Source organism: Vicia villosa, linkage group LG4 (assembly GCF_029867415.1).
Source record: "Vicia villosa cultivar HV-30 ecotype Madison, WI linkage group LG4, Vvil1.0, whole genome shotgun sequence".
NCBI classification, from domain to species: domain Eukaryota; kingdom Viridiplantae; phylum Streptophyta; class Magnoliopsida; order Fabales; family Fabaceae; genus Vicia; species Vicia villosa.
The window spans coordinates 171,014,598-171,028,501 of NC_081183.1; the positions used below are offsets into that span (position 1 = coordinate 171,014,598).

The following is a 13,904-nucleotide window of genomic DNA, read 5'->3' on the forward strand; positions in this document are numbered from 1 at the left end:
AAACATGAAACTCTTTGAAGCAATAACACAAACATGTACAATGCAACAAACACTTGGTTCATAATCAAGGGTAATCCAATTCCACTTTGAGCAACATATTATAACTTTCACTGAAGAAATAACATATTCCCTGCACATAGGGTTCAAAACATTGGACGACAGTCTAATCTTATAGAAATCAGCTCCTTTCAAACTCCTGTAATGGTAAAAAATTGCCATTAAAGAATGAAATCCTTAATCTCTTCTTACCGAAGCTAATTATAATTCACTTATAGAGTATGGAAAAATTGAGGAGCATAAGAGAATGCAAGGATGAGATGGAAAAATAGAGAATGCGGCAAAAACACGGTGGTGCAGAGGCCAGTTTGCGAGGATCAGATGACTGGATTCGGAGGTCGTCGCAAAAAATCGTATGAGATGGCTGGATTCGGAGGTCGTCGTAAAAAATCGTATGGTGGTGGTGGTGTCACAGACTCAAGGAAAGAAGAAGAAGACGATGAAGCGATGTTCTGGTAAGAAGAAGAGGTTGAAGCGACATCGAAGAAGAACAAACAATTCAATGGAAAAAGAAAAACTCACGATTAAGATTTGGGAGAATGATTTGATATGAATAACCTTTTTGAAATCATAAGAACGTTGGAAGACCAAATGAAAGTTGCATTGGGGTTTGTTTTTTCAAAGAAAATGAACCAAATATCTTGAAAATCAAATATGCATTAATTAGCCGTGCTAAAAATTTAATTGTTTGTATAAACATACTAGTAAGAGACCCGTGCTGCCGCACGGGTATTCATCTATTTGATGTAGTATATTTTGAATAATATGAAAGTCAGTGTTAAATGTCATAATAAACAATTTTATTAATTATTATGTAAATTAATTAGACATGAAAAAAAATATAAATTTTGATAGAATGAGGAACGTTAATTTAAGATTCACAAAACATAATATAGATGAAATGAATATGTATATAGTAGCTATGTAAAAAAACATGAAAATGCAATAGTGATTCATATCTTAGGTCATTCGATAAGGCTGAGTTGTTGGTGATTTACAAATAATACTAATTACTATAAGTATTTACAAATATCACGGAGAAGGATTCAGTAACTTTGTAGTAGTGTGACTTTGGTAACTTTAAGCACTTTTTACATTTTTTGAAATATAAAATAAAAGAAAAAAAAGGAAGAGTTAAGATGAGAGAGAGAAATTTGTAAGAGACTTTGGTAACTTTAAGCACTTTTAACATTTTTTGAAATATAAAATAAAAGAAAAAAAGGAAGAGTTAAGATGAGAGAGAAATTTGTTAGAGGCTGTGTGAGGTAAAGTTACCGTGCACTTCGCGCGCTAAAGTTACTGAAACCTAACCCAAATATCACTGATACTTATAAATATGTACAAATATTTTGTTGACTAAAATAAAAAAGTATTGTGGTGAAAGTGACCCGTGAAAATAGTGAGTTTAAGTGATAAAATTTAGAGGAGTTAGTAAAAGTTACATCAAGTCCATTACCTAAGAATTTGCTACGAAACATGTAATTAGTTTTCAAAAACAAAACTGATAAAAACTTAAAACTCTAGCATCTTTTTTTGAGTTAAAGATTAAAAAGATATGGTAGTGATAGTGACTCGTGCCTCCGCACAAGAACGTTAATTTATATCTTAAATATTATTTGTTGAAATAAAAAATGAAATAGTGTAGATGAGAAATGAGGAAGTAATCATTGGCCACTTTCCACTTAGGAACATAAAGAAAATATAATGAACCACTACACTGTCTAATATTAAATTATATTGAATGCATAAATCAAAATTTAAATGATAAAAGTCTGTGAGTTTAAATTTAAAAAAAAAATAGTTAAAATAGTAATTACGACTATTTTTTAACCTATTAGTTTTAAAGTTTTATATTTGCTCTTTTATTTGATTTGTTAACATAAAATCACAGTTTTAATTTTTTTTTACAATAAAACTTTTAAAAATGATTGATCTTAGTCACTATCGATCTTATCATACAAATCAAAACTATACACTAATTATCATAAAACTAATTATCATAAACTGCATACAAAAGTAAATCTTTTTAAACCAAAATTTTGTTGTTTTTTTCCAATAAAACTTCATCATATCACATACACCATATATAAAAAAGCATCTTAGATGAAGGAGTATGCCTTATTACCTTATATAAGAAAGAATCTTACAACATAATGAGCTAGTTTAATACCTTTAAGCTTTGCTGTTGGTTATTAAACGATGGAGAAAATATAACAAAAAAACTATATTTAATTTATGAAGTATATAGATCAAATGAAATCTAAAGAAACTGTAATGATATTTTCTAGTATACTTAAGAGGATATCTTATACTTTATCTTTCACATCCTAACCATTCTTCATATCATAGTTAAAACATGATAACCCACTATGTGTTGCATATTTCTCCCACTCTCAGCATATTTATAGTTTTGCTCCAATTGCTGCTGTGTTCAATATTTATATTTTCTCTTTCACATCATAACCATTCTTCAATTGTTGGTGTGTGGCTTTATACGGTGGCGGTTGTTGCGACCATAATCGAGATGGAATTGCACCGAGGCGATGCAACCTAACACACCACATTGTTTCATCTAATGGACCAACTGATATTAGTTCACATTGTTCCAACTTATATGAATGTTATGGTTCACCCTTAAACTGCATTGCCGAAAGATTAAATTGTGGTGATTGATTTTGTTCAACCTCACATTAATGGTGCATATATGCTTGTTTTGTTAGAGATGATACTTCTACACAACAAAACGTTATAGATCAACAAAACGTTATAGATGAGATACCACAAATTTAGAAGAGGCTGCAGATTTCTCATGTTAAACAATAATATTGTTTTTCACAGAACAGAAGTAAACTTGCATATCATAGTAATAAATCAATACTACTTAACTAAAGTTTATGAGAACTTACATTAGGCTTAATGTATAGAAGTACCACCTTATAACTAAATATCTAACACAGTTAAAAATAGTTATATATAACTTGACAAACTGACTAACATGACTAACATATGCTAGACAGTTCCAAGCACTCACATGCTACAACAGGTTGTAACACTACTCTTGGTTTGAGGAGCACCACTAACAACCCATGTATTAGCGGCATTGGATGTTTGAACTGGAAAGAAAACAATCCAAAATAATAGTTATCAAAATCTGAAAGCAAAGTATAAATGCAGAAATATTATGGACTATCATTACCTTTTGGGTTTGAAAATTGGATGACAATATCATCCTTACAGATATTAACCTCCTCAATTTAAGGGATGGCATTCACCCAAATTCTCTTCAGGGTGCTCCGAAGCCTTTTGTCATCAGTAGTTGTTGTGTTGTGGACAACCTTCTTCTTTCTAGGTAAATAGAAGGAAGAACATCAAGAGATAATTCAACTTAACAAAGAAATAAAGAAGACAAAAGGCATTAGGGATCCACAGCAAAAGAAGTTTTTCATCAGAAATATAAATGCATTATCAAGAAATGGAGAAAGAATTGATATTTATAAGATATATAGCTCATGCATCAACTTATATTAGAAAAGACTAAAGTTAAGTTTCAAAAATACCTTCTGACAGTACCATTTCCACCCGTTCAAACTGAAGTGCCCATCTCCATCAACTTTTCACGATACATCTGAGTAAAAGATACAAAAACTAAACATAAACTTCACAATACCAAACTACATTACACTTAAAAAAGATGCAAAGATATTAGTAGCAAAACTCAATATAGACTGGTAAGACCTACAAAGAGTAGGTTGTATAATTGAAATAAACATGGTGGAAAAATGACAACGCTGCATTCATGGATTTGAATATAAAAACAAAACTAACATAATCTAGAAATGTGTTCATTGACTTATTCTTAGTATATTGCAGTCCGAATTCAACCAAATCCTATAAAAGAGCAACAAAACAAAACAAAAATAACACCAAACAAAAATTAGATCAACAATTTAGATCTAAAACTTTAAATCATAAAACTGAATAACAAAAGAGAAAAAAATGAATAACCAATGTTAGGACCCTCAGCAGCTTTTTTCCACAGTTTTCTTCCCGATCAAGCGTCTTTGCGTTTCAATCTACAAAACAAAACAAAAAGAACACGAAATAAAAATTAAACCGAACTATTCAGATCTAAAACTTTAAATCGATAAAACTGAATAGCAGAGAGGAAAAATGAATAACCAATGAACCTATTCACAAAAAAAAAAAAAACCCATTCATGAAAACATAAACTTTATTCATAGAAACATAAACCTATTCATAAAAACATAAACATACATGGTGAAGTAAAAACGACCCAGTTTATAAAACTAACCTAACAAAAATAGTTTACGAAAATGGATTTGAGATGAGGATTACAAAAATGGATTAGATGAAGCGTCCTCTGAAATGTGCAATCACAAACACACACACAAAAATTAACCAAACCGAAAATGGCTGTGCGACGGCGGGATGGGAGTGTGTGACATTTTTTTCTTCATATTTTTAGGGTTTGAGAAGAGAGAAGAGAGAAGAGGGAATGAGAGAAAGAGAGTGACGAGAGAAAATGAGAGAGAAAAGTGTAAAACTTGTAGGTTAATTTGGAATGGAGAAAGGATTTTAAATGCCAAGTGTCAAAAAGTTATTGGAAAGTAGAAAAGTTGTGGTGTTAATTTGTTAGTTACTAAATTATCCTTTTCTTAGTACAAATAATATTTGAGAAAAGGGCACAATTGGTAGTTTGGTCAATTTATTAGTATTGGGTAGATTGAGAAAAGGGCACAATTGGTAGTTTGGTCAATTTATTAGTATTGGGTAGATAGTAGATTAATGAAATAATTAATTAAATATAAAAATAAATATAAAGATAAATATAGTAATATTTATATTAATAGTATTTTTAAAAATAGCAAGGACTCTAATATTGTGACAAATGGCAAACTTGCCAAAATACTCATCTTGCTTTATTATATTGTATGATTATCATATCTTTCAATTTAGAATATTAGTCGTTTCTTTGTTTTAGTTATTTAAAATATTTATCCTAACCAAAAGCTTTTGTGGAAGTAGACCTTTAGTCACAACATCAGTTCAAACAATAACTACCGTTTTTGTTTTATAATTTGAATATTTCTTTCTAATTGATTAAATCAAAGTGTAACACCTCTTAATCGATTAAGGAGGCCGTAGTCAATTAAGTGATGTCGAAAACCAAAATTTTCCGTTTTAGTTCCGTTAATTGATTAGTATATAATTTTAATCAGATAAATTATTAAAAAGACGGATAAATTATTTTTCTTTTGAGCCAAATTTTTTTCCTGCTCATTTAAAAATAATCAATTTTTTTAATAAAAACTTTATTATCTTTTCTTCTCTCGTTCTTTCATAAACTTCTTTTTCACTAGAGTTGCGTCGGTGTCAAGAGAGTGAAAAACATTTATTTAAGAGTTGTATTGTATTAGTATTATGTTGTAGTTATTTAATAAGGAGGGCAATTCTTTTGTGATATCTTATGTAATAGAATTGAAAATTGCAAATTAAATTCGAAAAAAAAAATTTCGACAATGATTATTGAACTGAGTTTGTGTAAAATATTTGTGGTATGATCTTTCTATTCATTATCTCTTTAATTTTTGTTATTTATAATTTTTTTCTAGGTTATTTATATGTCTATTCTCTTTTCTATTATTCTATTCTAACATAAATAATTTAGCTCAAGATAAATATGTTGAATGAATAACTTCAAACACAAGAGTGATTAGGGCTGTTATCGGTCCGGTCCGGGTATTTTTATATCCCGAAAGCCGGACCGAAATAGTATCGGGTAAATTCAGACCGGACTGAAACAGTGATGGACCAATTTTTTGGACCGAAACTGGACTGTTACTTCGGATATCCGACAAAAATATTCAATAAATATCCAATATAGTACTCTCTCCGTTCCTTTTTAAGTGTCGTTTTAGAAGAATTTTTTGTTCCTATTTAAGTGTCGTTTTATAATTTAATGTTATAATTTGTCATTTATACCCTTACGTTTTCAATAACTCCACCTCAAATTTGTTAATTAGTTAATGGAAAAAGAGAGTGTGTGGTTGAATTTATTTGGAAAGAGAAAAATAAATAAGGATATCTTATATATAAATGCAAGGTTGTTATGATAGCAACCCTAGCTAGGTGTCATCATGATAACAACTCTTGGCAACCTTTGACACATGTCACTCTAATAACAATCCTAATCCATTTAACATTCTTTAATGTATTAAATCCCATTGCAATGTTAAAAAATTATGCTTTTTTAATTATTCTCTTTTATTATTTTTGTTTAATAATAAAATTATAATTTTTATATAATCATGAATTACTTAGTTTTTCTAAATAATAAATACAAATCAAAAATATAAAAAGATTAATAAAATTGATATAATTATATAATATCCAAATATCTAAAAACAAATATTAAAAAATGTATATAACTAATTTATGATAGATAATAAATAAAAATATATATACACAATTTATATATATATATATATATATATATATATATATATATATATATATATATATATATATATATCATTTTTAAAATATAAGTTAAAAAACTCCCTTTTCCACATTTCAAATTTAAATAATAATAAAAAGTAATGCCGATATTTTTTTATAAAAATTAAAAATATTATAGTATTTTTTCTTTATATTTTTAAAATTTTATTGTTATAATAATATTTAAAAGTTTCTCATATCGTGTTGATTTAATTATTATTAAAAAATTTCTCAAATAAAAAAAAAAGATATGTTAGAGAGTTGAAGTAAATAAAATATTGTGAATAATAGTTATTTTTAAAAATAAACTAAATATTAAGTGATATGATAATTTAAGTGTTATATACATTTTATTTTAATACTTTCATGGTATAAAATAAAAATATTTTTCCCAAACTCAAAACTATATATTAAAGAAGTGAAGTAGATAAAATATTATAAAAATAATAATTTATAAATGGAATTAAAGATAAAATGATATGATAGTTTAAAGTTTTTAAGCATTTTATTATAACTCTTTAGTAATATAAAATAAAAATATTTTTTAACTTTACTATAAAAAAAATCATGTATATTAAATATTTATTCTTTTTATTATTTTTAAAGATTATATATATATATATGTATATATATATATATATATATATATATATATATATATATATATATATATATATATATATATATATATATATATATATATATATATATATATATATATATATATATATATATATATATATATATATATATATATATATATATATATATATATATATATATATATATATATATATATATATATATATATATATATATATATATATATATATATAATTTGAAATGTAAAATAGGGGTGTTTTCTATTTTTTTATTTATCACGGACTGATATATACTATATATAATTAATCAATAATCATGTAATATTTTTTAACGTTCCACTATTATCCCATCTCTACTATATATTTCTTTATGCTAGCATAAGAATTAAACTTTTGAATGTTAGGTTGAGACTATTTTAAGGTCATATCTTCATCTTCATTTTCTCTTATATTTTGTTAACATTTCATTAAAAAAAATCACATTATATCATAATAAAACTATGGTAATATTTTTTTTCATCTTACTCGCACGCTTTTCCCTTTTTCAATCTATATTTTACTTATTTACTTACAATTGATATTTTTTTATATTAAAAATATGAATAACAAATTATTAAGAGCAAATTATACAAACTTACCCGTGCATCGCACGGGCAAACTACTAGTAATAGAAAAAGTAACTCTAATAATCCACTATATTGGTTGAAGAGCTTTTTACTAAAATGACACTTAAAAAAGAACAGAGGGAGTATCAATTTTTGGTATCGGTTAAAAAGTTACCTATTCTCGGACTGAAAAACATTTGGTAGGTCCAATAGACCAGTTCCACCGGTCTGATTCTCGGATCCTATACAGCCCTAAGAGTGACAATTGAATGTGCACTTTCAACCGAAGAATATTATAAAATATGTATTGGTTCCAATAAATTTTTACTAAATTCTGCATTGTCTATACACAATTAATAATTCTATTAACTATTTAAATTATGCTTTTAAAATATAAATTTTATGATAAAAAGTAAAATATTTTAAAAAATATTTATCAAATAAATCTTTATTATATCAAATTGACTTTAATTTAATACTTTTTTAGGGTGAGTGGTATATATTAATTAAATTAAATAAGTGTAAATTGTTTATCTAGAATTTATTATCTCATGACATCATTTATTTATAATTATGTATGAATATAAAAAATATTGATATTTATATGATCTTAAGGTCAGCTCACGGTAGACTTGAAGGATTGGAGGGGGTGTACCTGCAAGATACCTCGATGTCAAAGTGAGAAGAAGCAATCAGAGATAGCAAGTACGAGAGTTAGTGAGAATGAATGAATATTTGTCCCTCTATTAAAAGAGAGTATTTATAGTCCCCAGCGTTGGACCAAGGTTCCCTAATTAGCCAAATTCAATGGAGGCCCACGTGCTAGAAAACTGTCAAAATTCGCTGTGTTAGGGCTGACCACGTGGGGTTGGACCACGTGCCTAAAACCCTCGCTAGTGGGTTTGACCACGTGGTCTTAAGTGGAGTTGGCTCCGTAACGGCTACTGGAAACATTATTGAGCCTTCAGTTGTTGGGCCTGCTCGGTCTGGGTCAGGAATTGGGCCAACCCGACTTTATTGTGAGCGTTGGGCCTGCTCAGCCAAGAACAGAACATTATATAAATTCATAATTTTTTAAAAATAATATAAATATTCAAATATATAATTATAATAAATAAATTTAAAAATAGAAATTTAGTAAATTACATCCAAGTTATTAGAACGTCAAAGGAGTATTATAATAAATTTTCATAAATTTTAACTAAATCCACGAATTTGATATACTTTAGAATGATACTATTTCATTTTTGTACAAGAAACAATCAGGAAAAATAATACGTAATTTAGATACTAAATAGGTAATTTATTTTATTTTAATATTAAGAAATTGATACAACTTTTAATAAGATATTTGTATTTCTTGTAAAATCGCTCGTTTCAAAACTCCTTTTAGACCTTGAAATACTTTGAATAAGCCTTAATATTCAACATAAATATCTCAATAGTTTAAACATGCCTATTTCATAATATCTGTCTTTATCTTAAATTTATATTTAAAATAAATGTTAATAATTGAATTTTGAATAATAAAAGTAATAAAGTAAATACATATTAAGTATGGTAAGTATATTTTATAATCTTATATTTAAACACCCATAATTTTACAACCTAAAATCCAATGTGTTGATTTGAAAGATCACACTATCTAGTCAAAAAAGCGAATTATGAAATTCATTGATTCAAGACAATATGGAACATCGATGTTAAAGAAAGGTTTAAAACCTTCCACGTGTACGGTGCAACTTTCCAACCAATGAATGCAAGAAACGTGGCACGACCCACGAGGAATTCAGATAATTTGAGACAACTCCCGTAAGTGGGTCCCACAACAAACATAATCCTCGGTGACGGACTTGCCGAAAGACAATGGATAAGGACGAACTCAACAACAAACTATAAAATACAACCCAAACCACATTATCATAATCAAACTCTCAATCATCACCGTCCATTTACATTACCACAAACCCAATCTCATTCATCTAACGGTCCAAAATCATCCTCAATTTTTTCTTAATTAAAAAATTGAAAAAATTCCAAAAAAAAATTTTATAAAATTTAATTTTTAGTAGTTGACCCATGAAAACAAGTAAGCTTCTTACAAGATCATAACACTGTTGCATGCTGATTTTGTTCAGTGCAGAGAGAGAGAGAGAGAGAGAGAGAGAGAGAGAGAGATTTGGGTGGCTTTTGTGATCAAGGAGAAGCCATTCAAAGTTAAATTCATTTTTTTCTTAATCTAAATCTTTTAATATTCTTCTCCACTATCCACTTAATCAAACTGGAATTCAAATTCAAGTCTCAAAACCAAACCTGGTAATTTGTTAATTCCATTTATGTTCTTGTTTTCTTCTCCTTAATCTTTGTGTGTTTTTTTGTTTTTGTGATCTGAATCTGTTTTTTAAAGTTATAATCTTTACACAAATTCTTCACACCCTTTTGATGTTTTCCTTTGTTTGTCATCATAGATTCACAACTTGCATATCTTGCCATTTCATGCTTTGCAACTTCTCTTTCACTCAGTTTAGAACTAGTATTAGTTGACCCAAATCTCAAAAACTAGTCTTTTTCACTTCACAATCTTTACTTCTTCATTGACCCTTTTGGTTAACTTGGATTGAAAAAGTAGTGTGTGTTGGGTTTTGTGATTGATTACAAGGATGGTTTCAAGATCTTATTCAAATCTAGTAGAGTTAGCTTCTGGTGAACCTTCATCATTTGGTTTGATGAATAGGAGAATTCCAAGGATTATGACTGTTGCTGGAGTGATATCTGATGTTATTGTTGATGATGATCAAGTGGAGAGTGTTGCTTCGGATATCTCTTCGTCTTCGGTACACCGGGACCGGATTATAATTGTGGCGAATCAGCTTCCTATTAAGGCTCACAAGAATCAAGATGGTGATAGGAGTTTTTGGTCTTTTGATTGGGATGAAAATTCACTTCTTCAATTGAAAGATGGAATAGGGGATGATGATATTGAGATTATTTATGTTGGATGCTTAAAAGAAGATGTTCATCCAAATGAACAAGATGAGGTATCAATGATGCTTCTTGAGAATTACAAATGTGTCCCTACTTTTCTTCCGCCGGAGATGTTTACTAAGTACTATCATGGTTTTTGCAAACAACAATTATGGCCATTGTTTCATTACATGTTGCCGTTATCACCCGAGCTTGGTGGTAGGTTTAATCGGTCTTTATGGCAAGCTTATGTATCGGTTAATAAGATTTTTGCTGATAGGATTATGGAAGTTATTAACCCGGAAGATGATTTTGTTTGGATACATGATTATCATCTTATGGTGTTACCGACTTTCTTGAGGAAGAGGTTTAATCGGGTGAAACTTGGATTTTTCCTTCATAGTCCATTTCCTTCATCGGAAATTTACAAAACATTGCCTATTAGGGAGGAGCTATTGAGAGCTTTACTTAATTCGGATTTGATCGGGTTTCATACGTTTGATTATGCACGGCATTTCCTCTCGTGTTGTAGTCGGATGCTAGGTCTTACCTACGAATCCAAGCGGGGGTATATCGGAATTGAGTATTATGGTAGGACTGTTAGTATCAAGATTCTTCCGGTTGGTATACACATGGGTCAGATTCAATCGGTTTTAAGGTTAAAAGAAACTGAGGAAAAAGTTTGCGAGCTGATTCGACAGTTTTTGGATCAAGGAAGGACAATGTTGCTTGGTGTAGATGATATGGATATATTCAAGGGAATAACTTTGAAGCTTTTGGCAATGGAGCAGCTTCTCATTCAGCATCCAGAGTATCGAGGAAAAGTGGTATTAGTTCAGATAGCGAATCCTGCTAGGGGGCGAGGAAAAGATGTGCAAGAAATGCAAGATGAGACGAAGGCAACGGTAAAACGGATCAACGAAACGTTTAGGGAACCAGGGTACGATCCTGTTATTTTGATTGACGAGCCATTAAAGTTTTATGAAAGAGTTGCTTATTATGTTGTTGCCGAGTGTTGTTTAGTCACTGCGGTAAGGGACGGAATGAATCTCATACCGTACGAATATATAGTCAGCCGTCAAGGAAATGAAACTTTGGATAAAGTTTTGAAGATAGGTTCCTCCCCTAAGAAAAAGAGCATGTTAGTTGTGTCTGAATTCATTGGTTGTTCACCGTCTTTAAGCGGCGCAATCAGAGTGAACCCTTGGAACATTGATGCCGTGGCCGATGCAATGGATTCTGCGTTAGGAATGGCCGATTCGGAAAAACAGCTTCGACATGAAAAGCATTATAGATATGTTAGTACTCATGATGTCGGGTATTGGGCGCGTAGCTTTTTACAGGATTTGGAAAGGGCTTGTAGCGATCATGTACAACGAAGGTGGTGGGGAATTGGGTTTGGATTAAGTTTTAAAGTCGTAGCACTTGATCCAAACTTTAGGAAGCTCTCAATGGATCACATAGTTTCAGCTTACAAACGGACGGCAAATAGAGCTATCCTTCTAGACTACGACGGTACACTAATGCCTCAGGTTTCCATCGATAAGAGTCCAACAGATAAAACCATTGAAATTCTTAATAGCTTGTGTAGAGATAAGAACAACATGGTATTTCTTGTTAGTGCGAGAAGCCGAAAGATACTCTCGGAATGGTTTTCTCCTTGTGAGAATATAGGAATCGCGGCTGAGCACGGTTACTTTCTGAGGTAAGATTTATTTCTAACCAATGCTCCTAAGTTCCAACCTTTTTGGTGCTGACATTGATTTTTCTATGATGTGTGATGTTTCAGAATGAAGCGAGACGACGAATGGGAAACCTGTGTTCCTGCAACCGATTGTAGTTGGAAACAAATCGCAGAGCCTGTTATGAAACTTTATACCGAAACAACTGATGGATCCACCATTGAAGATAAAGAGACTGCACTTGTTTGGTGGTATGAGGATGCAGATCCAGATTTCGGATCATGCCAAGCTAAAGAACTTCTCGATCATCTCGAAAGCGTGCTGGCAAATGAACCGGTGACTGTGAAAAGTGGCCAGAATTATGTCGAGGTTAAACCACAGGTATGTATAACATTCTAACTGATGTTTGCGAGAGCTTATGAAAACAACTTAAGATACGTCTAGGATAGTTTATTAAGGACTTGTTTGGCTGAAAAACTTTATACATGCAGGGTGTGAGCAAGGGAATAGTGGCGAAACGTCTACTTTCATCGATGGAAGAAAAGGGAATGTCACCTGACTTTGTTTTGTGCATAGGAGACGACAGATCCGACGAAGACATGTTCGAGGTAATCACGAGCTCGATGAACGGTCCAATAGCACCGAAAGCGGAAGTATTTGCTTGCACGGTTTGTCGGAAACCGAGTAAGGCTAAGTACTATCTTGATGATACTGCTGAAATAGTGAGATTGATTCAAGGCTTAGCTTGTGTTTCAGATCAGAAAGTCTTAAGCTAAGCTGAGGAAACTTGATGGTGAATTTGAATTATGGTTGATTATGCTCTTGAATATATTTGAAATTCCATGTGATGTATGGAAGTTATTACTCAGAAAACTTGTATATATATTTGGTTTCAGTTATAAATTCTGCTGTGATGGTAAATTTTGCATTCTGTTTTAAACTTTATGTTATAAATTCCAAAGGCTATGAATCAATTGCTAGAATAATGGAGAGTAAAAATCCTGAAAGTGAAACACATGGATTTTCTGAGAGACAAAGGGAATAAAAGATCAATCTCTTTTGATAATGATCATTGACAAGACTTTAAAAAAGTATTAGTGTAATTCTGGCCTACAAGAAATCTGCAACAGAATAGATGGTGTCAATTTAATATAGCCTTCTAGTTTTTTATTTTATTTTGACGCAACAATGCTATTTAGGCTTAAATGGGAGTTGTCCTTCCATTTTTATTTTTAAAATTTTAGCCCCTTTTTAAAACATTTCATCCTTTGTGTATGTGACACCTCAAAAGAGTGATGTTGGCACCACCTCATTAATTATGTTGACAAGGAATTTATGTAGGAATTATGCAGTTTGTTAAGAGTTCTACATCGGATAATATATGGCCTGAATATGTACTTATAAATTAGGCAATTTTCACCCTATTAGTCGATTTTGTAGGGTTGAGTTAGGCCAAATCATATTTCTTAACATGA

The 13,904-nt window shown here is 30.3% G+C and overlaps 1 protein-coding gene and 1 long non-coding RNA gene across 4 annotated transcripts; one reads left to right on the plus strand and one right to left on the minus strand.

Annotated features, from left to right (window-relative positions):
• Positions 1 to 3,266: 3,266 nt before the first annotated feature.
• LOC131600281 (uncharacterized) lies at positions 3,267 to 4,575 on the minus strand. Its single transcript, XR_009283085.1, has 4 exons — positions 4,370 to 4,575; positions 4,063 to 4,130; positions 3,615 to 3,682; positions 3,267 to 3,402 (listed from the first exon to the last, which is right to left on the minus strand). It is a non-coding gene; the product is annotated as an uncharacterized LOC131600281 (long non-coding RNA).
• Positions 4,576 to 9,881: 5,306 nt separating this feature from the next.
• LOC131595910 (alpha,alpha-trehalose-phosphate synthase [UDP-forming] 6-like) lies at positions 9,882 to 13,350 on the plus strand. 3 transcript variants are annotated; one of them, XM_058868433.1, is made up of 4 exons: positions 9,882 to 10,099; positions 10,252 to 12,452; positions 12,537 to 12,810; positions 12,921 to 13,350. In XM_058868433.1, exons 2-4 carry the CDS (start codon positions 10,444 to 10,446, stop codon positions 13,203 to 13,205), a joined length of 2,568 nt encoding a protein of 855 aa, XP_058724416.1. In that variant the 5' UTR covers positions 9,882 to 10,099; positions 10,252 to 10,443; the 3' UTR covers positions 13,206 to 13,350. The 3 variants fall into 3 exon arrangements, with proteins under 3 accessions (XP_058724416.1, XP_058724417.1, XP_058724415.1); XM_058868434.1 differs by having other exon boundaries at positions 10,518 to 12,452; XM_058868432.1 differs by having other exon boundaries at positions 9,882 to 12,452.
• Positions 13,351 to 13,904: the final 554 nt, after the last annotated feature.